General features: G+C 38.5%; 1 protein-coding gene and 1 non-coding gene across 5 annotated transcripts; both read right to left on the bottom strand.

Annotated features, from left to right (window-relative positions):
• Window positions 1-6,412: 6,412 nt before the first annotated feature.
• Window positions 6,413-26,081, bottom strand: LOC129745414 (phosphatidylserine synthase). Of its 4 annotated transcripts, none has more exons than XM_055738479.1 (7): window positions 25,927-26,081; window positions 25,114-25,449; window positions 24,142-24,400; window positions 23,624-24,076; window positions 23,226-23,561; window positions 23,072-23,159; window positions 6,413-7,364 (listed from the first exon to the last, which is right to left on the bottom strand). In XM_055738479.1, exons 2-7 carry the CDS (start codon window positions 25,314-25,316, stop codon window positions 7,279-7,281), a joined length of 1,425 nt encoding a protein of 474 aa, XP_055594454.1. In that variant the 5' UTR covers window positions 25,317-25,449; window positions 25,927-26,081; the 3' UTR covers window positions 6,413-7,278. The 4 variants fall into 4 exon arrangements, with proteins under 4 accessions (XP_055594454.1, XP_055594456.1, XP_055594455.1 ...); XM_055738481.1 differs by lacking the exon at window positions 25,927-26,081 and adding an exon at window positions 25,547-25,877; XM_055738480.1 differs by lacking the exon at window positions 25,927-26,081 and adding an exon at window positions 25,573-25,877.
• Window positions 19,193-19,335, bottom strand: LOC129750217 (U11 spliceosomal RNA). The gene has a single exon (XR_008738348.1). It is a non-coding gene; the product is annotated as a U11 spliceosomal RNA (small nuclear RNA).
• Window positions 26,082-26,254: the final 173 nt, after the last annotated feature.

Raw genomic sequence — 26,254 nt, 5'->3', positions numbered from 1 at the left:
ATGCTTAGTACAAATTCGTCCCAACTTTTTTGTTTAGAATCGCTAATGACTTTTCTACACACTGACCGTGCTTCATGGAAACGATTTAAAGCTTCTTGTTTTCCAGCATCATCATCATTGAGTCTTCTCAGAGCTCGTAGGCATTTACGTCTGGTTTTTATTGCAGAGGCGACTTCTGGGTTCCACCAAGGTACTGCTTTTGGGCCAACTTCCCCACTGGACCTAGGAATGGACTTCTGAGCAGCTGTTACAATACGACTGGAGAATTCAGCCACGTCTATCACGTCATTGGGATTAATGCTTTGGTCGATTAACCTTTCGTAAAGTTCCCAGTTAGCACTACTGTAGATCCAGTTCCTATGTTTCATGGGTTCAGGCGAGTCCTGTCCTAAAGTTATCAGGATTGGGAAGTGATCGCTTCCACAGCAATCTGTCATTACTTTCCATTTCAGTTTTGATAATATGGATGGAGAACATAACGAAACATCTAATGCTTGTGTTTTTCCGGTTGCTGGGTCCATTCGAGTGTGTGTTCCATCATTTAATATTATCATATCGGTGTCGATAATAATAAGCATTATTTGTTTTCCTCGGTTACCTGCTTCATTCGATGATGTTGAAACTCGACTTCCCCATGCTATGTGGTGAGCATTGAGATCACCCAAAAGAAGGATAGGTTTAGGTAGTTCTTCAATCAATTCCTTGAGTTTGGTTGATGCGTTATCCTCATTAGGTGACAGGTAAACTGATACTACGGTCATAGCTAAAGGGATGAAAATCCTAGTAGCCACGGCTTGAATGTTTGTTCGGATTTCAATATGTTCGAATGGTGTCCCGACTCTTATAGCAAGACCCGCACCTTGCCTGCCATGTGTAGAACATGAACTAGTAAAAAGTTGATACTTTGGGCCTAAGATATTAGAAGTAGTTCTGATCGGTGGTAGGTTAATCTCCTGCAAGCATACAACGTAAGGCTGGTATGTGGTGAGAAGTACTTGAAGTTCTTCCCGATGTGATCGTAGTCCGTTTAAGTTCCATTGGATGGCCAGAGTACTCGGTAATTTCGAAGATGGTTCAGTAAGATCTGAAGATGAAGAAGCGGCGGAAGAGTTTGCTGATTGAAAAATGTGGGATCTACTTGCCTGAGAAATGCTCAGGCTTCCAGTGCCAACACCTGCCATTTTACCACTGTTTTTTTGTTGTTCATTTTGGCTAGCTGTTGGCACCAGAAAATGCCTGGTTGCTGGAAACCGCCCTAGATGAATGTTTGTCGAATCTACGAGTTCATGATGTGATGTGTCTTGTTCGAGCCGGCCTGTTGGGACTAGTTCACGCTCAGTTCCCGGATTCCGCCCGAGATGGATGTTTGAAGTGTCCAGATGATCATAATGGAAACTATAAGAGCTACTTGCCTGAGGAGAGTTCAAGCTTCCAGTGCCAACAACTGCCAGTGTGTCCATATAATATTCTTGTTCATTTCGGCCAGCTGTTGGCACCGGAACATGCCTGATTGCCGGATTCCGCCCAGGATGGATGTTCGACGAGTCTAGGAGATCGAGTTGTTTGTTTTGGCTAGCTGTTGGCACCGGAATATGCTTGGTTGCTGGAAACCGCCTAAGCTGGGTATTCGACGATTCTAGATCATATTGTGAGGAGTTTGCCGTTGGTACATATTCCGATGAGATCCTTGATTGACAGTGTGGGGTGTTGTTGGCGACGTTAGCAGGTGTTTTAGATGAAAGAACTGGTTCATAATTGTCCTTGATTCTTTGCCCAGACCACTCGTTCGGTCTTGAAGGCAAACGCAAGACTGTCGAGTAAGGACGTTTTCTTAAACAACGGGAAGGGTTAGCCCGCTGGTGAGAGAGGGTATCCTGCTCCGTGGTGTTTTGTTGATTATTGATGTTGAATATTTGATCTATTGAAAGGCTATTCGTTGGGCTATAGTTCGTAAGATGAGAAAGATGGGCCATCATTGTTCCATTGGAGATGATCCACTCGTTGATTGGGATCCGTTAGTCTTTCCTTTTTTTGGCGTAACGTGTGGGAGGGGTGGTAGTTCTTTTTTGGCTAACGTTTCGGATTTGTTGTGAGTGATTCCTTAACTGATGAGGTTTATTTATTGAATGGGAGCCTTTTGTGTCTATGCGAGATAATCTTGGTGCCTGACCGGTGGTGTTATTACTACTGGATTGTTTAGTTTGGGGACCAGTATCAGGACTGATACTGTGTGAAGTTGTAGCAGTTGTAGATTGAGTGGCCGTAGGTTGTTTTATTGGGGAAGAACTTGTGCTGGGTGTAACTGACTGTTGAGTTAAAGTTTCTTGGAGTTTGCGTAAGTCGTTCCTTACTGCAGCTAGTTCTTCTCGTAAGATTTGAATGGTTCGATCTTTTTCATCTAATTCAACTGATAGGCGTTGTTGCACGACGCTTTTGAAAGTGGTTGCTCGACACGAATTTTTGAATACCGTACGCGCTTCACTGAAAGTTAAACCTTGGTCCACTTTTAGTTTGATTATAGCCACTTCTTCTTGATACTTCGGACAATTTCTAGCTATAACGGGATGGTTCTCAAAACAGTGTAAACAGTAAGCTTCGTTAGCGCATTGTTCGTCTTCTTCAAGGGTGTGAACTTTTGAGCATTTCAAGCATATAGGACTCTGAGAAGGGCATTTGTTTTTCCCATGTCCATATTGTCCACAGCGAAAGCAAATCATCGGTGAGGGATAGTAAGGGCGAATTTTTGTCCTAATCATGCCATAAAAGATGTATTCCGGCCGTTTGGATGCTTGAAAAGTCATTACTTCTCCGACTTTTTTGGTGATCCTCCTAACTTTCGTCACCCCTTGGGATTTAAGTTGTTCCAGGATAAAGCTTTCTTCTTCATTGATGGTATCATGATCGAAGAGAACTCCTTCAACATAGTTAAGTGAAGGGTGTAATAGCACTTCAACCTCCGTATCGTCTAATAGGGTTTTGATGGACATTAGTTTTTCTGAGATGCTCTTTGATGTCGTACGAAACACGTATCTGCTACCTTGGCCTTCCTTCGATGTGTGAATCTTAGCAGTTTCGTGGTAGCCTACTGCCAGTTGAATTGTCTGCGCGATCATGAAGGGCTTGGAGGGAAGCCGATCTTCACCTTTACCGTCCGGTTGTGGTTTGGCCCTCATTAGTAAAATTTGGGTTTCGCCGAGATCGTCAGGTCCCAGCATCCATTCAGGAAAACTTGGATTATTACCACCTCTCCTATCGGGAGGTTCCCGATATTGCTCCGCCATTACAGAGCTAACCTTGCCCCCAAACTTGTATGCAAGTTACTGTGTTTATGTTTACTCTGGATTATTTTCACACAGAAAACTTATAAAAATCCACTGTCCAGACCGCTGCCACGAAGTAACTCCTATTGATCCTCAGAAATTAATGCCTTCTGACCACACGAAGAGTGATCCACGGAATTTAGAACTTTTCCAATCGCAAATAAAACCGTTTTAACCACCACGATACTCCAAGTGGTATGTAAACAATCAACTTGTACGCGACTGTGAGAGTTGAATTTATTTATTATTATTATTTATTTACATAGTATTCCGTCTCATGACATAACTTGACGAACATAATTCCTAAAATTCATTCGGTCCATGGCAACCGTTCTCCAATTTCTCGGGCCCCCCACGTTCGCCAGATCACGCTCCACTTGGTCTAACCACTTCGCTCGTTGCGCCCCCGCTCGTCTTGTTCCTACCGGATTCTTAGCGAACACCTGTTTTGCAGGACAGTCGTCCGGCATTCTCGCAACATGTCCTGCCCAGCGTATCCGGCCAGCTTTCACCACCTTCTGGATACTGGGTTCGCCGTAGAGTCGCGCGAGCTCTTGGTTCATCCTTCGCCTGCACACTCCGTTCTCCTGCACGCCGCCAAAGATGGTTCTTAATACTCGTCGCTCGAATACTCCGAGTGTACGCAGGTTCTCCTCGAGCAATATCCATGTCTCGTGCTCGTAGAGAACAACCGGTCTAATGAGCGTCATATACAGGTTACACTTCGTGCGAGGGCTAAGTCTTCTCGACCGCAGTTGCTTGTGGAGTCCATAGTAGTCACGACTTCCGCTGATAATTCGCCTCCGGATCTCACGGCTGGTGTCATTGTCTGCGGTCACCAGTGAGCCCAGATAGATAAAGTCTTCGACTATCTCCAGCTCGTCGCTGTCGATCGTGACCTTGTTATTGCTGGACAAGCGGGTTTGGTCGGTCTCAGATCCGCAGGCCAGCATATACTTCGTCTTGGACGTATTAATCATCAACCCAATCCTTCCTGCTTCGCGTTTCAGTTTGCGGCAGACCTCCTCCACCGCCGCAGATGATCTGCCGACAATGTCATCGGTAAAGCAGAGTTGACTGGATCTGTTGAAAATCGTGCCCCGCATTTCGCCACCGCTCGTCGAATAACACCTTCTGGCGCCGCGTTGAACATCATGCAGGATAGAACATCACCTTGTCGAAGCCCCCTGCGCGATTCGAAAGAACTCGACAATTCACCCGAGATCCGCACACAGCACTGCGTTCCATCCATCGTCGCCTTGATCAGTCTGATCAGCTTTCCGGAAAAGCCGTTCTCGTCCATGATTTTCCATAGCTCGTTACGGTCGATCGTGTCGTATGCGGCTTTGAAGTCGATGAATAGATGGTGCGTAGGGACTTGGTGTTCCCGGCATTTTTGGAGGATTTATCGTAATGTGAATATCTGGCCCGTCGTTGACCGTCCCTCCATAAAACCGGCCTGATGACTTCCCACGAATCTGTTTGCTTGTGGCGTTAGGCGGCGGAGTAGAATTCGGGACAACACTTTGTAGGCGGCATTGAGGACAGTGATCGCTAGGTAGTTCTCACAGTCCAATTTGTCGCCCTTCTTGTAGATGGGGCATATTACCCCCTCCTTCCACTCCTCCGGTAGTTGTTCCAGTCCCAGATCCGGACTATCAACCGGTGTAGGCAATCGGCCAACTTGTCCGGGCCCATTTTGATGAGTTCAGCTGCGATGCCATCCTTCCCAGCCGGCTTGTTTCTATTCAGCTGGCGAATGGCTTCCTTAACTTCACTCATCGTTGGGAGTGGCTCCTCTACGTCGTTGGCTACGCCGGCGATGTACCTTCCCCCACCGTCTTGATCTCCTGCATGTGCGTCGTTCAGGTGTTCATCGAAGTGCTGCTTCCAAACTTGTTATTCTGAATGTGAGGATTGTTTAAATGATACAGCTAGTTTACGAGAAAATGGTAATTGGAAATGATGCACATAAAAATATAAAATAAACAAAAGGTCGTTGTAAACATCAGTTACAGATCCCGTTCGTTTTTGGCAACATCGGAACGGTTTTTGGAAACAACATTACCTTTTAGTTTTCGCTATAACATGACCAATTTAATTTACACAAACACCATAAACACGTTTGTACGTTCTGAAATGTTGATGAAATATAACAACGAAAACATATGTTTTTTTTTAATACAAAGTACTCAAAAATGACAAAAAGGTGAAATATTCAAAAAGTTAAAAAATAAATACAAAAAAAAATAAAAACGACAAAAAAACAACTAAAAATGATGAATAATAACAAAAACAGCAAGATGACAAAAAATAACAAGCATTAAAAAAAGAACAGTGCAAAATGCAACAAAAACATGATAAAAAAAAATAAAAAAATGACTAAAAATAATCGGAATATTGCCAAAATCGAACGGAGTCTGTATTGCTGAAATTGTGTCTTTTTCATAGTTATTAGATGGATTACCAGTAAATCCAACTTTTTTTTATCGAAACTTTGATAACATTGTACACAGTTCTGTTTAAATAGCCATCTTCCCCACTTACCCAGGTATCTAGGAAAAAATGACATCAAAATGTTAAATTCCCAGGAAAAAAAACTTACCCCGGTGTACCTTCTAAAAATATCCAAAAATGTGTGATCTGTATATACAAATACTTGGTTTCAAAAATTTGAAAAAAAAAAACTGTATCATTCATTACAGAAAAATATGTAAGCTACACCGGGGTAAGTGGGACGCAGGGTAAGTGAGGACGATGGCTGTTAAAACAATACTGTGAACTATTTTTTCAAACTTTTAATGCAGAATGTTAAATTTACTTATAATCTTTCCGATAACTGAAAAAGATACGATTCCGACAGGAACGGATGTTTACAGCGACTTTTTTGGAATTTTCTATTTTCAACAACGATGTCGAGTTGATGTGCCTCTTTTTCGATTGCAAATTTCTCGTAAACCTTCGTAGTGCAGCCTTCTTAGTGAAAAACACACTACAGAACGAATGAAATAAGGAAGTGATATTCTACACGATGCCGGATAACGAGGCAACTTTATGTTATTTTTTTTTTCGAAAATCATTTATATTTATTCAACTTACTTTAAACTACCAACGAGTCTTTGTTTTTGTTTAGCTTCAAACTTATTGACTAGAGATTTTCGTTGAAAAGAGAATTACCTAATTAAAACTAATGATAATCTAATCTAACGTTTCATTTCAAGACATTTGAACTGGTTTGTTCTGGATTTCTAAATTGGAACACTGAAATGTGATGAAGAAACCAGCTTAATTGTAATATGGCGCTAAGCGGATAGTAAGCGCTGCGAGAACGTTTCAAGGTCTATCTATAACGCGATACGCATTATTCTGATGCTAGTTGTTTTTGTATTACAAATCGCAAATTTGTTAGATCCAAATGATATGTAGATATTGAAAATAGCTAAAAACCGGAAACCGTTAAAGGTTAAAACGACTCTAATTTAAAAAAAATGGAAAATAGCTAAACAGAATATGTTTTAATTATTATATACTTTTTCATTGAAATATCCCTTTACTCAGATTCAAATCGAAATTTCGTCCTGAACAAATCAATGCTTCTATTGAGAATCTGTTTTTTTTTTAATTTCATTAATAAAAAAGCATCCTAAAACTGAACAAAGCTCCGTTACAGTTCGTTTGTAGCTTTAAAATGACAAAACAAATAGAACATCTAGTACTGATAACTTATTCATGCTTAGATATCTGCTTAGTGCAGCAAAGCGTTGAAACTCTGTTTCTTCCGTACTTCGCAAAACCGTTCATGTGAAAATAAATATATCATTATATCATTCTGAGAAACTCACTCAACACGCAGCCAGTCGCTGCTGGAAAAACGTTGTTTTTCCTTGAAGGGCTTGTCTTTTTTTCTTAGGTTTATCCTAACATGATGATTCCACTCAAAAATGGACTTTTAATGCAATTAATCTTGTTTAACGCTATTAAGGTGAGATCGTGATTTTTTGGTAGGTGTTGGCTTAGGTGAGTTTTTTGCCGATGATGGTTTGCCTATAATTGAAAAATAAATGTTAAAAAGGTATTGATAAGAAATCATTAGCTTTCATCATTACAACTTAGAAAATTATTCTATTGAAAAATGGCAGTATTTTTATTTGAAATTTGTTCATTATTAAACGGTAAGAAGTGTAAATTAACATGGTGTGCGCTTAAACATAGGTTGTATAAAATCATGTCTTTTAGGTACAATAATGTTGTTGGTTAAGTTCAGGCTTGATGCAAATACACTCGAACCTGGTTAAACGAGAAACCTCTTAAAGTGAGAGATATTGCCAGGTGCCATGCTTTTTATGGCACAAAATGTCAATAAGTGAGAGTGTGAAACCTCTATAAGCGAAAGATTTTTCCTGTCTAGACTAAGGAAATTCAAGAAAATAACTTTTCCATACGCAAATTTTGGTAAAACCATGACATCGCGTCGCGAAAAGGAACTAGAAATTACTCAATAGTTATAACTTGTGCATCTTTAATTGTTTGAATTATTTTTTATCAGATTTACAGCAAATATTGAATCTGTTTGTGTTTTGTTAATTTCTATGAATAACCTTAGAACTAATGCTTAAAACCATTGAATGAAGGAACCCTGACTAAGTGAGAAACAGTTCTTTAAGCGAGAAAAATAGTTGAGTTTCCTGGACATCCAGGTTCAACTTTATATCTACATATATACCTACTTTTAAATTCTATAAACGTGGTCACTAAATGATTAAAGCTTTATTTAACTAGCAAGTCTCAAAATATTCGAAAGCATCTTTGTTGAGAGCCAACTCTCTTGAGATCATGGTAGATTAGGGAGTATAGCAGTTTAACCCTCATCCGCATTAGGGTGTCATTTTGACACCATTGCAAGTTTGAAGGCTTGTAACTTTTTTCAGAAGCTTCAAAATACAAAAATTTCTTCGGGGACCCTAAATGAATTCAAAAGTTCTTCAATATTGCATCTTTACTTTTTTTATGGACGAACCCTGGAAGCCTGGACAAAAAAACTCCCTTTTCCGACTTTTGGTGTCATTTTGACACCACAAAAGTAAAATCTATTTAAGTCGTTTGAATTATTATGAACTTCATATAAAACTTATATAAATAGAAACCTTGTAATGTCAGTAAAATATGTTTAGAACATTATATACAGCTAAAGTTACAAGTTTTCTCGATATTCAGCATGAAGAAAAAAAAATCGGAAAAAACATGCCTCACGAAAACTGCTGTAGTTCATATGTTCCACGTCCAAAAAAATATTTGCCTTATGCATATGAAAGCTGAAGTTAATGCCTACATCATGAAAACAAGAAATATTTTTTTTAATTTTTTTTTAATGAAATGGTCACAAAAAGTTCAAAAAAGTTATCTAAAAAACCTACTTTTCATTCGAATGCTAGTAAATACTGTTTAAGCGATGGTAGAGTTTTAGAAAAAATATGACAAAAAACTTTATCAAAATTCTAATATTTTGCTGTCTTTAGATTTTTGATGCAACAGTATATTCATTGGAAAGCTAATCTAATCTACATTCTAGTGAGGTGCAACAAATCACGCTGTGAGATTTCACAAAAAAAAGAAAATTATAAACGTAAAATAATTCCTGAATTTCTAGAACTACAAGTAGCGGTCCAGCAAAACGTGTTTGTTTGCTCTCCGAGTAGGTACGGTGGGTGGTGATTTGGTCAGAGAGCGAAGCCGACAGACGAAATTACGATGCGTGTCGTGCATTTCTTCGTCTGTCGGTTTCGCTCTCTGACCAAATCACCACCCACCGTACCTACTCGGAGAGCAAACAAACACGTTTTGCTGGACGCGGTGATTGTAGTTCTATAAATTCAGGAATGCTTTTACGTTTATAATTTTCATATTTTTGTGAAATCTCACAGCGTGATTTGTTGCACCTCACTAGAATGTAGATTAAATAAGCTTTCCAATGAATATGCTTTTGATTGGTCCAAACAAAGTAATAGCACTGAAAATCCGGGTACAACCTGACGGTGGACCACAAAAACAGATGAAATTTCAATTTGTAAAAAAATTGCGCAAAGTAGTGAACTTTGAAAAATTCCAGTAATTTCAATTTTTGTTGCATCAAAAATCTGAAGACAGCAAAACGTTAGAATTTTAATAAAGTTTGTTGTCATATTTTTTTCTAAAACTCTACCATCGCTCAAACAGTATTTACTAGCAATCGAATGAAAAGTAGGTTTTTAGACCACTTTTTCGAACTTTTTGTGACCATTTCATTAAAAAAAATTTAAAAAAATATTTCTTGTCTTCATGATGTAGGCATTAACTTCAGCTTTCATATGCATAAGGCGAATATTGTTTTGGACGTGGAACATATGAACTACTGACTCCAGCCAGTATTACTTCGGCAACCACTCACCTAACGAGAACATCTCCAACTATTCTTGGGTTTCTACACTGGGACGCTACGAGCTAGGCACTTCGGAGACCCCTGAGCCCTTCGACTCAGTCGCGCTGATTCCTGCCAGCGTCATCAGTCGTCCCGGCCCTGAGTTCGTCTGCGGCGAAGGGGTTCTCCAGCCTGTGAATTCAGGCAAGTATGGTACCCCTGATTGTATTCCTGTGCCTGATGATGTTCCACCTTCTAGTGCACGTCTCACCAGATCCGCTCCGGGTCCTTTAGATACCATTACCATTTACTACCAGAATGTGGGGGGTATCAATTCCTGCCTGACCGACTACCTGCTCGCAACTTCGTGTTCCTGCTATGACGTCATCGCCTTCACGGAAACATGGCTGAATGACCGCACACTATCAAGTCAGATCTTCGGCCCTGATTACGCAGTGTTCCGCTGTGACCGTAGCGCCCGAAACAGCAAAAAGTCCAGTGGAGGCGGGGTACTACTTGCCGTGAAGTCGAATCTTCCAGCGCAGTTCATCGACAACAATTCCTGGTGCGATCTGGAACTTGTATGGATTAGCATTGATCTTGTAGACCGGAAATTGTACGTATGTGTAGTGTATCTGCCACCCGATCGCTCAAGAGATGTTGCCCTCGCCGAGTCGTTTTCTCGCTGCATCTTCGAAGTTAGCTCCTTCTGCGCTCCTGAAGATGACTTACTAGTCATTGGCGACTTCAATATGCCCGGTTTGAAGTGGTGCTCCATCCATGGCAGCTTTCTGTACCCAGACCCAGCACGCTCTACTTTTTCGGCGCCTTCAAACATCATATTGGACTCCCTGAGTGCAGCGACCTTGCGCCAGATCAACGATGTGGTGAACGAATACGGTCGTACGCTGGACCTCTGCTTTGCCAATGATGGACCTCGTTTACCGACCATCGAAGTCGCTCCTGCACCGCTTGTTAAAGTAGTCCCACATCACCCTGCTCTCATGGCATCACTCGAAGTAACTAGGCTGAACGCTGCAGCAGAAAAACCAGTGACCTTCTACCTCGACTTTAAGAACGCCAACTTCGATGACATCTCTCACGTTCTAGGCACTATCGACTGGGTATCTGAGCTCGATCTTTCTAATCCCAACGCTGCCGCTGATACCTTTTCACACATTCTGAATTACGTCATCGATCGCCACGTCCCAAAACGCTCTAACAGCAGAAATATGCGAATCCCTTGGATCACGACTGAGCTGCGACAACTGAAGACGGCAAAAAGATGTGCTCTTCGAAACTACAAGAAGCATAAATCATCGCATACTAAGGATATATATCGTAAACTTAACTCCGTTTATAAAAAAGCCAGTGAACGTTGTTACCATAACTATCTACGTCGCGTACAACGTAACCTCAAGACTTGCCCAAAATCGTTTTGGAAACACGTAAAAAGTCAGCGGAAAGAACCTGGTATACCTTCAAACATGTTTTTAGACGGCATAACGGCGAACTCTGACCGTGGAATCTGCGATCTCTTCGCCCAAAAATTTTCCAGTATCTTCACTTCAGCTTCAACATCCTCAGAACATATAGATAGCGCTGTCAGGAACGTTTTGCCATTGGGCTTCTCAATAAATGGTATTGAAATCGAGGAGGCAGCCATCTCTAGAGCAGCAGCGAAGCTTAAGAATTCCTTTTCTACGGGCCCGGACGGGATACCAGCTGCTTTTTTAAAAAGTTTCATGCCTGTCTTGCTGACCCCTATTCGGCTCATTTTTCAAGCTTCGCTAGATAGAGCCACCTTCCCTCTACTATGGAAGGAAGCTTACATGTTCCCGGTACATAAAAAAGGAGATAGAAGAGATGTTAACAATTACCGTGGAATCTCTGCCTTATGTTCGATTGCCAAACTATTCGAATTGGTGGTTTTGGATCCTTTCTTCACGTACTGCAAAAATAACATCTCCAATGATCAACACGGATTCATGCCCAAACGCTCTACGACAAGTAACTTGCTAACGTTCACTTCTTTTGTGCATGAAAGTTTTGTTGCCAAATCTCAAACCGATGCAATCTATACCGATCTGTCTGCTGCTTTCGACAAGGTGAACCATGAAATTGCCATCGGTAAACTCGAACGCTTAGGATTCTGTGGTACTCTACTCGGCTGGTTCCGCAGTTATTTAACTGGTCGTAAATTGATTGTTCGAACGGGTGACACCTTTTCCAGGCAATTTCCTGCTACCTCCGGTGTGCCTCAAGGTAGCCATCTCGGACCGATTATTTTCCTAATTTACTTCAACGACGTGTTGTCACTCCTCGACGTCCCCAAACTTGGCTATGCTGATGACCTAAAACTATTTTACACCATAAACGACAACGACGACATCAATTTCCTGCAACGTCAATTCAACCTCTTCGCTGAGTGGTGTGACATTAACTGCCTGCCATTAAACCGCAGCAAATGTGCAATCATCAGCTTTTCTCGTAAGCGGCAGCCTTTAATTGCGGAGTACTTCCTCGGAGACGAACCCATCGCACGTGTGAACCACGTTAACGATCTTGGCGTAATCCTAGATCAGCGCCTGGAATTCAAGGCACACACCAACTATGTGATTGACAAAGCATCCAGAAGCCTCGGTTTCATTTTTAGAGTGGCGAAGGACTTCAAGGACGTGTATTGCTTGAAAAGCTTATACTGCAGCATTGTTCGTTCCATCCTTGAATACGCTTCAGCTGTCTGGTGTCCCTACTACCAGAACGGTGTCGATCGGCTCGAGACCATTCAGCGGCGATTCTTGCGATATGCCCTTAGACACCTGAACTGGCAAGACCCTTTTCGCTTGCCTAGCTACGAAAATCGATGCCGCCTCATAGATATCGACACCCTTCAAGCCCGCAGACAAGCAACACGTGCCTCATTTGTCGCCGACCTCCTGACATCGCGAATCGACTGTCCCACGCTATTGGAGGCTATTCCGCTTAGTGTACGACCCCGTGGATTCAGGAATCAGGATCTTCAATTGTACATTCCCTTTCGAATGAACAATTACGGAGCTAACAGCGCCCTCATCGGTGCAATGAAATCTTTCAACCGTTTTTCGGTGCATTTTGACTTCGACATTTCGAGGGATGTTTTCCGAAGAAAAGTGATTAGGGCCTTGAGATCCCCATAGTTAGATTTAAATGTTTTGTTTTTAACCTTAATTTTAAGTAATCATTGGGATCAACATGTGATCCGTTGATCAGAAATAAATAAATAAATACAGCAGTTTTCGTGAGGCATCTTTTTTCGGATTTTTTTTCTTTCATGCTGAATAACGAGAAAACTTGTAACTTTAGCTGTATATAATGTTCTAAACATATTTTACTGACATTACAAGGTTTCTATTTATATAAGTTTTATATGAGGTTCATAATAATTCAAACGACTTAAATAGATTTTACTTTTGTGGTGTCAAAATGACACCAAAAGTCGGAAAAGGGAGTTTTTTTGTCCAGGCTTCCAGGGTTTGTCCATAAAAAAAGTAAAGATGCAATATTGAAGAACTTCTGAATTCATTTAGGGTCCCCGAAGAAATTTTTGTATTTTGAAGCTTCTGAAAAAAGTTACGAGCCTTCAAACTTGCAATGGTGTCAAAATGACACCCTAATGCGGATGAGGGTTAATGTAGAATATGTGGCATCGCTGTATACCAGGATTGCGAGCAGGGATGTCAACCTTCCAGATTTTGTCTGGATCTTCCAGACTTTTTGGACTTTTGCCAGACATTTTTTTAGGTTTCCAGACTTCCAGACTTTCGACATTTCTTCCAGACAATTCCAGACTTTTGGGTTTGGACATTAATAATTATAAGAAACTATGAAAATTCAAATTGGCCATGGTGTAATATGACAGGAAATGATAAATTTTATGAATTATAAATTCAAAAGTGTTCGAAACTTATTAATAATGGCAAATGCTTTGAAGATGAATGGTCAATCGAGAGTCTGTCAGAGCACGTGACTGGTATAGTGACAGAAAAATACGAAACGCAGAGAAAACTTGGATTTTGAAACAAACCAAAACTGACTTTGATTCAAAATATTCAGTTTTTTTAATCAAATTCCTGTTTTCTTTGAATCAATAAATTATTGTTATGATTCGAAAGAATAATTTTGGAAAGAAAGAATTAATTTTTTGAACTGAATAATTTTGGACTTTGATTTTGAACAAATTCTTGGATTCAAAAGATATTTGTCCACTTGCACTTTTATATTGAGTCGAGTTTTCTTTCAACCAAAAAAAAATGTTTTCAACAGAAAGGAATAATTGCTTTAAATTGAAACTTCAAACTTAGAAGATATTTTGGATTGAGCAAGAATCGAATGCGAATAATTCGAATCCGAGGCATCTATTTAGGAGAATTCCTGATGAAAAATGGTAAGTGTGTGTTAATCCGTTAATCTAAAAGTGAATATGTAAGATTTCATATAAAACCTTGCATTGTTACAGGACCACGACTGATTCCACCCCAAATCCTGATTATCTTTGGCCTGATTTTCAGCGTCATTCACCAGTTGGATGACCAATCAAGCTAGCAACCGGAGTTGCTTCCGGAAGTCTATTGAGCGACCCAAGAAGAATGCCCTTAGGCCAAAATTAGGACCGGATGATTCAATAAGCGTGAACTAATTTATGATGTAATTTCTTTGTTTTTCTTAATCAAAATTCCTAATAGGAACTTCGGATCAACAGAAAATATTTCTTACAATTATAATAAAAGGAAAATGGTTCAATGAACCAAATCTAAATCTAAATAACATTGTAGCAAACGAAAACAACTTTGCTTTTTTGATGTTTTTTGTTTCAAAGCATCCAGATTTTGATTGAAAAGAAAGATTCTTTAAAACCAAGAAAAAAGCCTTTTAACCAAAGCAATATCTGTTTAAACCAAAATCAAAGGAAAAAATTCGGCACTTTTCTTTGAAATCAAAAATCATTCCGCTGCGTGTATTGCAACTTGCAAAATTGATCTTAGGGGCCGTGGACCACGTGGAAAGAAAAATGAGATTTTTGACCCCTCCTCCCCCTCCGTGGACAAGCGTGGACATTTAGCGAACCCCTACCCCCCTCCCCGGATGTCCACGTGGACAGATTTGAAAAAGTTTTTATTTTAAATACCTATGATTAAAAGTTAGAAAACACCACTTTTTGCCTTTTTGTTATTCAAATGGTTGATTTTGAAAAACCGTATAAGAATTTCCTTTAAAAATTAAAATTGTTAAATTTCGTTTGTTGGGGATCGGAATGGACTAAGTACTAGGGTTTTCGTAGCAGTATAGCAGCTCAAACTGAAATTATATATTTTAAGTTACAAATGAGTTTACAATTGGTTTCATTTTACTAATTGTACTTACAATTCGCTAGTACTTATTTTTTGCCTCTGATTTTGAACTTAACGCCTCACCAGACCGACCGTTGCACAATGGGGAAAAAAGTGTACAAACCGCGAAGAAATTCAATATCTTTCGTGCTACATGACCAAAATCTATGAAAATATACTTTTCTTTTGTAAAAATTTTCGGAGAATCGATTGGACATAGTTTCAAACGCCGCACAAGCTTACGAACGGAGATATAGTGCCTTTTTAACCCCTTATTCCCCTATATTTTGTAAACATTCCAGAAAAACACTGATTCGAACCAGAGAATTTTGAATGAAAACAGACCTATCGTGTGTAATTTTTTCTGAGGAATCGAATGAAGGCTGTTTTGGCCTCCGCACGCTTCAGAAAATGGAGTTATGGCTGTTTTTTACCCTCATTTCCCCTATATTTTTCAATTATTTCAGAAAAAAGCTTATTCAAACTTGAAAATTTTGAACCAAATGGGTTGTATTTTGTGTGATTTTTTCCGAGAAATCGAATGAATGCTGTTTGAGCCCCCACACGCTTTGGAAAATGGAGTTATGGCTGTTTTACCCTAAATTCCCCTCAATTTTTCAAATTGTTAAGAAAAAGCATGTTCGGACTTGAAAATTTTGAATCTTTTGGGACGTATCTTGTGTAATTTTTTCCGAGGAATCCAATAAAGGCTGTTTGAGCCACCGCACGCTTCGGAAAATGAAGTTATGGCTGTTTTTACCCTCAATTCCCCTACATTTTTCAATGATTTAAGAAAAAAGCATGTTCAGACTTGAAAAATTTGAACCAAATGGAATGAATCCTATGTGATTTTTTCCGAGGAATCCAACGAAGCCTATTTGAGCCACCGCACGGATTAGGAACAGGAGTTATGGCTGTTTTACCCTAAATTGCCCAACATTTTTTCAAATAGCTCAGAAAAAATCATGTTCGGACTTGAAAATTTTGAACCAAATGGAACGTATCATGTGTTATTTTTTTTCGGAGAATGCAACGAAGCCTATTTGACACACCGCACACATCGGAAACAGGAGTTATGGCTATTTTACCCTCAATTCCCTTTCATTTTTTCAAAAAGTTCAGAAAAACCATGATCGGACTTGAAAATTTTGAGCTAAACGAGACTTATCTTATGCAATTTTTTCCGAGGAATCCAATGGAGCCTGTTTAAGCCACCGCACGCTTTGAAATAGTGAGTTATGGCTGTTTTTACCCTCGATTCCCCTACATTTTTCTGAAATCATTGAAAAATGTAGGGGAATCGAGGGTAAAAACAGCCATAACTCACTATTTCAAAGCGTGCGGTGGCTCAAACAGGCTTCATTGAATTCCTCGGAAAAAATTGAATAAGATAAGTCTCGTTTAGCTCAAAATTTTCAATTCCGATCATGGTTTTTTTGAACTTTTTGAAAAAATGAAAGGGAATTGAGGGTAAAACAGCCATAACTCCTGTTTCCGATGTGTTCGGTGTGTCAAATAGGCTTCGTTGCATTCCCCGAAAAAAATCACACATGATACGTTCCATTTGGTTCAAAATTTTCGAGTCCGAACATGCTTTTTCTGAGCTATTTGAAAAATGTAGGGAAATTGAGGGTAAAACAGCCATAACTTCTGTTTCTAATCCGTGCGGTGGCTCAAATAGGCTTCGTTGGATTCCTTGGAAAAAATTACATAAGATACAACCCATTTGGTTCAAAATTTTAAAGTCCGAACATGATTTTTTCTTAAACCATTGAAAACTGTAGGGGAATTGAGGGTAAAAACAGCCATAACTCCATTTTCCAACGCGTGCGGTGGCTCAAACAGGCTCCATTGGATTCCTCGGAAAAAATCACACAAGATACGTCCCAAAAAATTTCAAAATTTTCAAGTCCGAACATGCTTTTTCTTAACAATTTGAAAATGTAGGGGAATTGAAGGTAAAACAGCCATAACATCATTTTCCGAAGCGTGCGGCGGCTCAAACAGCCTTCATTCGATTCCTCGAAAAAAACTTCACCAATTACTTTACTTTTGGTTCATAATTATCTGGTATCAACATGCTTTTTCTGAGCTATTTCAAAAATGTTGGGCAATTTAGGGTAAAACAGCCATAACTCCTGTTCCTAATCCGTGCGGTGGCTCAAATAGGCTTCGTTGGATTCCTCGGAAAAAATCACATAGGATTCATTCCATTTGGTTCAAATTTTTCAAGTCCGAACATGCTTTTTTCTTAAATCATTGAAAAATGTAGGGGAATTGAGGGTAAAAACAGCCATAACTTCATTTTCCGAAGCGTGCGGTGGCTCAAACAGCCTTTATTGGATTCCTCGGAAAAAATTACACAAGATACGTCCCAAAAGATTCAAAATTTTCAAGTCCGAACATGCTTTTTCTTAACAATTTGAAAAATTGAGGGGAATTTAGGGTAAAACAGCCATAACTCCATTTTCCAAAGCGTGCGGGGGCTCAAACAGCATTCATTCGATTTCTCGGAAAAAATCACACAAAATACAACCCATTTGGTTCAAAATTTTTAAGTTCGAATAAGCTTTTTTCTGAAATTAATGAAAAATATAGGGGAATTGAGGGTAAAAACAGCCATAACTCCATTTTCTGAAGCGTGCGGAGGCCAAAACAGCCTTCATTCGATTCCTCAGAAAAAATTACACACGATAGGTCTGTTTTCATTCAAAGTTCTCTGGTTCGAATCAGTGTTTTTCTGGAATGTTTACAAAATATAGGGGAATAAGGGGTTAAAAAGGCACTATATCTCCGTTCGTAAGCTTGTGCGGCGTTTGAAACTATGTCCAATCGATTCTCTGGAAATTTTTACAAAAGAAAAGTATATTTTCATAGATTTGGTTCATGTAGCACGAAAGATATTGAATTTCTTCGCGGTTTGTATACTTTTTTCCCCATTGTGCGTTGGTTTAAGAAGGTTTTGCTCGTTGTTGTTATTCTAGTTTTTAAATTAAATACTTATTTTAGCAGTCAATATTCGTCTCCTACTTTGATTTTAATCCATACTCACGTAAGATAGGGTAAATTGCTCGTGAGCCACTAATAATACGAGCTCTTCCAAACACATTCGATTGCGAGCTACAAGTAGAATGAAATCCTAACCTCACTGATCTATTTTTACAGAATTGCTACTCACGATTGTACTGCATAGGCTTCAAACCACTTAGTAGGCGGCGCGACGAATTGATTTGCCCTTCTACTGCTGATTTTCTGACCTAAATCAGATTCATATTTCTTATTTTAATATGTTAATTTATGTTTGTTTGCAAATTTTACCTAGTATGATATGATATGATATCAATGATTATTACCACATAGGTCGATTCCACAAGCAGTATCCTTCAATCTACTTCTGCTTACTTTGATTATCTTTATCAACAACGTTTTTCGGAAATTTTAATAGAAATAAGAGATTTTACATGAACTTTTCAAATTACTTCTGGATAAAACTGCGATGATAATACCGTTCTTCTATATACCCGAAGTATACTTCCGCCCAAAATGTTTTCCCAGTAACTACGACTATATGCCCTGTTGCTCTTTTTACTCTGCCGTCCACCGGTTGAGTAAACTGTGGTAACATCGTTATTACCATATTTATCACTTGCTTTCAAGTAGCTGCTTATTGTTTAAACTTAAACTGGAAAGGTATACTATTTTAAGGTTTTGATTTAAACTTCTTAATATTTATTTACCTTTTGAAAATATTTTGATAGTATGTCCACGTGGAGATGACCCAAACCCCTACCCTCCTCTCCGTAGACAAGCGTAGACATTTCCATACCCCCCCCCCCCCTCCTAAGTTGTCCACGTGGTATGTGAACGGCCCCTTATGGGGAACAAAAAAAAAAGGGAGCCACCTTCAAAACTTTGGTGTCCAGACATTTCCAGACATTTTTTCAAAATCTTCCAGACTTTTCTGAAAAATAGTTGGCAACCCTGATTGCGAGCACGCCCATCACCAATTCTTGGAATCATTGTAAAATTAAAAGGCCTTTACTATACGAATCGTCAACTTATATAAATGTCATTCACTTTGTAAAATCAATCACTATCACTTAGGCGAGGAAAGCGCCATCGCCTTCACGGCATTAACAGCTCTCCGATTTAAAAATTACGTGCTAGATATGTCTTGATAACCATACCTCGCTTGGGTCGATTCATTGAACCACTCAAACGTGCCATAGAATGTAAAGCAAGCACCCTTTTTAATAATTAAGAATGCTTAATGATTAACCAAATCAAGCAATGACATGGAACAACAGCGATGTATAACGAAAAACTCATGAAAATCGATAAAGCAGAGCAGTATTCTATTTTGGGCGTTTTATTAATAATGAATCATAATGGATTAAGATATTTTACTCGTTTTTGTGTTTTCTTTTTTCCGGGATTTCCATCATAAAGGATGAAAGAAAACAACTTATATTGAAATATATTAAATATGGAAATCAAAATTCAAAAGGCTGTAGGTACTATGTGGTGCACGTTACTGCGTTCCAAATATAAAAAATTAAGAGCTTGTGTATAAGTCATGACCGAAAAAAGTACGTGTAAAATAACAACAGGCTGTCTTTTGTCGATGTAATAAATCCTATAAATCAGCATCGTCAAAAATGAGTGAAAATTAGATGAATTGTATTTCAAAATAATATTGATTTTCTTTTTTTTTTTTTAATTTTACAAGGAATTTGCTCTACAGAAGGCATTCGCACCTAATTGATGAACCTCAAATATGCCTTTATTAAATAAAATAAGGCCGAATGACATGGTGAGAGCCTTGCGATGCGAAATGCAACCAATTTTAAGAAAAATAACTAATTCAAACTAGCAATGAACAACAAATAGAACTTTTTTTTTGCACTGCAACTGCAGTATAATCAACAAACAGCGCATTTTAAGTGAACAGTTGCGTTATTTGAACAATGCATACATCGCATAAAAAAAAATTATGAAACAACAGCATGGCTTTTGTATACTTTCAATACAAGTATTATTTTTCATGTAACATCATCTAATTTCTACTAAATTTAAATGAACGATGAAAGTATTTGATAATTATTTCTAGCAAAATGAATGTGCATACTTAAACTGGTATGCTGCCCCTACTTTCATAACAGTCCCATATGCAAAAACACGCAAGCGAGAAAATCAGCTTTTTCTGTTTTGGAATATATTCTTTAATTATGACCACAACTTTCAGCAGAAACGAAAATCGTTTGATGGAATGTGTTCTAGGTTGTCATAATTAATCGTAAGACCTGAAATTTTAGAAATCGGGCCATCGGTAACGTCGGGAGCACCATTTTATTCGTTATGGGACTGTTATGCGAGCATATTTGAGACCTTTTTCAAATCTACTCGCATAACAGTCCCATACAGAATATGTTTTGCTAACCAAGCTACTTTCTAAGACTCAAATTTGATCATTTTTGAACTTCTAAATGCAGTTATCAGAAAAAGAAACATACTTTTGGAAAAATATCGTGAATTTTACATTGTAAGTTGAATATTTTAACGGTTTTAATTGCATCTGTTAGTTTTTTGCTCAGGAAGACTTTCCTTCCTTCTTACTGGCCTGCCTTCGAGAACTAGAGTACATAATTCGACATCTAGTGAGTTTAAATCTTTTTTAAATTATTCAAAGCAATAAATCAAAGACTATTTCGCCGAAAGAAGCATTGAAAAGTAACCAAATCCGTGGTATTTCACATATGGGACTGTTATGCGGGTATATTTCATATGGGACAGCCACAAGTTGATATTTTTTTTCGAAATTTCTAGAACAAAATCTCTTTTTTTATTGTTTTGTATTGAAGCCCTATGTTCAAAATGACAAACTGTCAGGTTAGATGAAAAATGACGAAAATTCATATGGGACTGTTATGCGAGTAGGGGCAGTATGTAAGTATGCATATTCTTCTACACTGAACCCAAATTCACTCTTAAAATACACATGATTTTTCACTTAAAAACAAGGATCCAGTGATTTTCTTCCATTCAAGTGCGACATATACATTTCACTTGGCAGTCACTTAAATTTCAAGTGAATTCATCCACATTCACTTCAGGCGTCACTTGAATTTGAAGTGAGAAAAAATATTTACTTCCCCATCACTTGAATTTCAAGTGAATTTCGGGTTGTAATTGTGTTTATTTTCAGAGTTCAAAATGGCAAATTCTAAAGAGCAACGTTTAAAGCTTATGCTGGATTTGGATTTTCCCAATTCTTTAATAGGCGATTTTGGCGGTAGTTTGTGTTAAACGTGATGTAAGAAAAAGTTATTTAAAGGTGTTATCATGTTTCAGTTTCTGGGTTGAACCGGACAGATTTTCTGGTTTGCAGCAGGCAATGGTCAGAAAATCAATCAAAATAAACACTCAGGATACGTTTCTTATTTGAAACATTCTGACTGTATAATAGGAAAGCGCCTCTCGCAACTGCTTCGCCCGACTGGTATGCAATCTCGATCAGCGCTCCACTCAGCTATGCAAACCGAGTCGCATCATTCAGAATCATCGATTTTGCAAACATCGCATATCAGAGATGAGGGAGATACAAACTGATCCATTCTGAATGTCACTCACTCAGTATCCGCCTGGTTTTTTTGAAATCGAAAACACGGCGGAAGTGAACATCTTTCCCTCACAAAGACAACTACAATTTGATTTTATTCTTACTGGTGTAAAAAACGCTGTAAATTCAAATAAATTTATTAATTGGCTATGTTTAAAAACAAACAACATTTGCTAATGATCGGTTGAATGTATTACTCACTCACTTCCTGAACCATTCACTCCTGATCCTAGACGAACATGATTCGCCATATGCATCGCTCTTTGGTGAGATTCCAATTGGATGATAGTGCTGCACTGTTTTGACAGCAAGCATCGTGCGAGGTGATCTATATGTTAGCGATGAATAGAACGAACGATGATCGGATAGGTCCAGTAGCAATCAATAACAAAACCCGATCGCTATTCGTTCAGTTGCGAAGTGCAATCAGGAACATTCATTGAAAATGAGTGATATTCGGACCACTGGCAGCAGGGAAGATTTAGAAGTCACACTATCCGCAGTAACCGATCTGCCTTGGAATAACGATGGAATTTTCCAATCAATAAATGTATGGCGAAAGCGTAATGTAATTTTTTTAAAATCGAAGTGGCGTTCTATAAATGTTCTTTTATTTAAAAATGCAAGAGATAATCAACTAGAAACTTACTTAGAAATTCAGATAAATTTCACTCGAACGTCATAGTGTAATTCACTTGACCGGTCACTTAAGTGAATTCACTTGACCCATCACTTAAAATTCAAATGAAATTACGTATGGCGAGAATTTACTACAGATGTCACTTATATTTAAAGTAAAATTATTTTGGGTGTAATATACCTGACATTATTATACCTTAAAGATCAACATGATTTCTTTTTTTATGGGGTTTTTAAGCCTAGCAGGATTATTTATCTCGGATATAATTTGATCATCCTATTCAATATATAACGGTTAAAAAAGTTTCTTGCTACCTAGATGTATCACATTATGCTGTTCATTGATTTTTGTTGTTGTTTCATTATAAGTTGAGTTAAAACATCAGATCTACACAATCTTGATTTTAATGTCATAACTAAGGTTTTTGGAATCGAAATCCTTCAGTTTACCGTGTGCGTGTGCGACAAAGATAGGATGGACGTAATATTCAGGTCCTTTATTCAGAGCCGTTATGTGTGATCGGTGCGTAATATTGGAAGAGGGAAAAAAATATACAGCCGGGTCAACATTCGAGCGGAAATCATGTGATACGCCTGGCATAGCAATTTTGGTTTGAACTGAAACGTGTTATCAATAGTAAACTAATCAAACGTATGTAAACAAAATTGATAACCGAAAGATCCGGGTGGAAGCTTAGCGTAGAAATTTAGTAGATGTGAAATTACGTACCTTTGGAATCACCTGATATGATTGCGGAATCTTTGAATTCTCGGCTAGGTTGTTTAACAGGAGAGCATTCTTGTGAATCAGTGTCATGCTAAAATAATCCGGATGATTAGTGACGCATGAGTAAGACATATAATTAAAGCAAATGATTACTTACGTCCACATACTTATGCCAAAGCATGCATCCAAATACAAAAAGAACTGAAATCGCAGCCTGGATCCCTAACCATAAGACAATGTTCTTGACTTGTGTTCGTTCAAAAAGTTCTCGACCATTTTTGATGCACAGTATGGCTTCCGATACAAGAATGGCTATGTACACCCAGCATTGTGTACCCAATCGCTTGCATCGGGTGTCCGTTACATAGATATAGTATTGCCGTACAGAGGGCGCAGTAAAGAGACCAACAAATACCAGTCGACCAATAACCACGGGATGTGAAGGAGGCATTTCAAAAATGTGTTTAAGGAAAAATGTGTTTAACTCGGTCAACTAGAATAAATCATGGCAAAGGTATAGTAAATGTTGTATAATGAATGCTAAAGGAACATTACCTGCCATAACAACACAAGTTGACAAACTGCTAAAAATCTCATGTATGTGCATTTGGGATCCAACCATCGAACCGGAGTCCAACTTTCCGGGGTAAACTGGAGCACAGCTCGCTTTATCTTACCCTTCGTCGAAGAAATGTCTTTAATGCTAGCCCACTTGTACTCTCGCATTTCGAGCAATTTACAGAACTTCAATCCGCACCAAATTCCAAAACCGTTACAGAGCAGAACATCCAAAATCAGCGCATCCCACCAACATTCAGCGAAATTTGGCAACAAATGAGCAAATGTAATCTCGGTAATTTCCCACATGACCGAAATAGCCCATAAAATTCCCATATGTCGTATAAGAACAGCCTTGAAAGCCCAACCCAGGTAATGTCCCCAAGCAAATACATCACAGTGGGACCAGATTCTTTCGAATGTTAAATTCGAACAGTTTGCAGCATACTCCTGAAAAAAAAAATGAAGTTTGTTAATATTGACATGCTTTTTTCCCATTTATAAGTTGTACAAACCTTATCCATATCAATGCTGAAAGCTTTTAGTGTTGGATCAAACCAATAAAATATGCCCATAATCGATTTGTGGTCTTGAAACATAGCGAACACCAAGAATAAAAGATACAGTACAGACAAACCGAACAGCATGCGCCAGACAACCGGATGAGGTCTTGTGAACGGTCCATTAGGAAAGGCCAGAATCGAAATTATCAGGAAGAAGAAGATAACACACACCATGCCTGCCCAGATATTATCCTGAGGGTCGGATTGATCGCTGTGGAGATAATAAGATTGTTTGAGAATGCATTATTTTTGAAACATTGAACATTAAAGCTCCAGTAGAGACACTTTGTTGACCATGCCATTTCTTTATCATATGACATAATTTTCAAAAATTAGTAGGCTGACGATATTTTCATACTCAACAGCATTATAAGACAGGTGGAATCATTTTGATCAGACTCGGAATAATGCAAAAATATATTTCTCAGGTTTTCTAATATAGCCATAAATTATATCGAAAATTTGAAAGGGTGCTAAAAAATTCGCTATTGATGTTGCATTGTAAATAGTGAGATAAGAATATATAACGCCTACTGTGCTTATGTTTCATTTCTGAGAAAATAGCTTAACAATTTGTTAAGCTACTTACTACGTAGTTGCTACATACGCAAATAGCTATTGTATAAAATATATTTTGTTATAATATGCTTAATTTGAGCTTAAAACTTGATTTTGTGCTTCATTGTTTAGAGGATGACATATAGAATAAAAAAAAAACAAAGAATTTGAAATCTATAACCGGCAAAGTAAGCTCAACAAAGGAAACAACGCTTCGTCTGAACTGATCATCCGAGAAGTTTTAACATGTATGTATGTATGTATGTGTGATCATGATTATCTTCGATCCTTTGAAATTGACAGATTTAAAGTTCCTCATAATAAAGAAATAAAAATCATGCATAGTACCTAGAAGAGGCTACTTACCGAACAAATGCAAAATACATGACTCCGATAATGGATACTGCCAGCAGAGTGATGGTATGTGGTTTGTAGAAGAAATCCAGGGAAATGTCATCTACCGGGCGCTCGTTAATATACTTGAATTCATTGATAGTCGCCGTAGAATCACGGCCAAAGTTCACTGGAGAACTTTCCAGCAAGGAAGACGGTGGCGTACGTTTCTTCATCTTGCCCTGCAGGACAATCACTTCGTCCGGAAATGCTGTTTACCTTTTGGTTTTGCTTTCCAAGAACCTCTTGGTGGTGGTTCCAGTTTCAGGATAATTCCTTAAATCTGCCTTCTGCGATCCTTAGATGTCACTGCAAAATAACAAAAAAGTTCAATTATCGTATCAACCAGAATACTGCTTAATTTGATTTGGGTCGATACGGCTAATAGTCATTAGACCATACTAACTAGACAGAAAATGATAATTCATTCACCGAAAATTAGACACTTTGCCTACGATGATACGCACAAGATCAACCATAAATCGGATGATATTCACTGAACTCCGGAATACATCACGCCACTTTAAGCAGCTGCCTCTTCATACATTTGATTAGCGAACTACAAAGTTTAACCTTTATTGCCTTTATCAATCGCACCAATCGCGATACGAAAAAAAAATCGATGTTCAGCCGATGGCTCCTTTGCTTTCCGCACGTCACACGCCACTGTGCGCACCAAATAACACACTGATGCGTTATTAATGTTCATAAGCTTAATTCGGACCTAGTATGATTCTTGACGCTTTTTTCATTGACCTAACAAAAAAGCAATATTGAAAGTCTTACCGATAAGATATAAAGGTCGCCGCAATATTACATCATAAGAATACCACTTAACTTGTAAAAATGATTAGAACGTGGGAACTCTCGTGACAAAATCGCCTGACTGAACTGACACAATATATGAAAGAGCACCTATTTTGACAACCCATGCGACCGAAAACTGACAGCAATAACAAATCTGATAAAGAAACTGTACAAATGTTTACAGTGTATACGGTTAATATAAAAAATTCATGTTTGATTATAATTAAATCATTGTTTTACACTGAATAGAATCCGCAACCTCATTCGATAACTTTGAGTGTATACCGGATCAGACGTCGCTTCTCTA

Source organism: Uranotaenia lowii, chromosome 2 (assembly GCF_029784155.1).
Source record: "Uranotaenia lowii strain MFRU-FL chromosome 2, ASM2978415v1, whole genome shotgun sequence".
Classification (NCBI taxonomy): domain Eukaryota; kingdom Metazoa; phylum Arthropoda; class Insecta; order Diptera; family Culicidae; genus Uranotaenia; species Uranotaenia lowii.
Note: the sequence above shows the minus strand (reverse complement) of the source record. Positions and strands in the feature narration are given on the sequence as shown.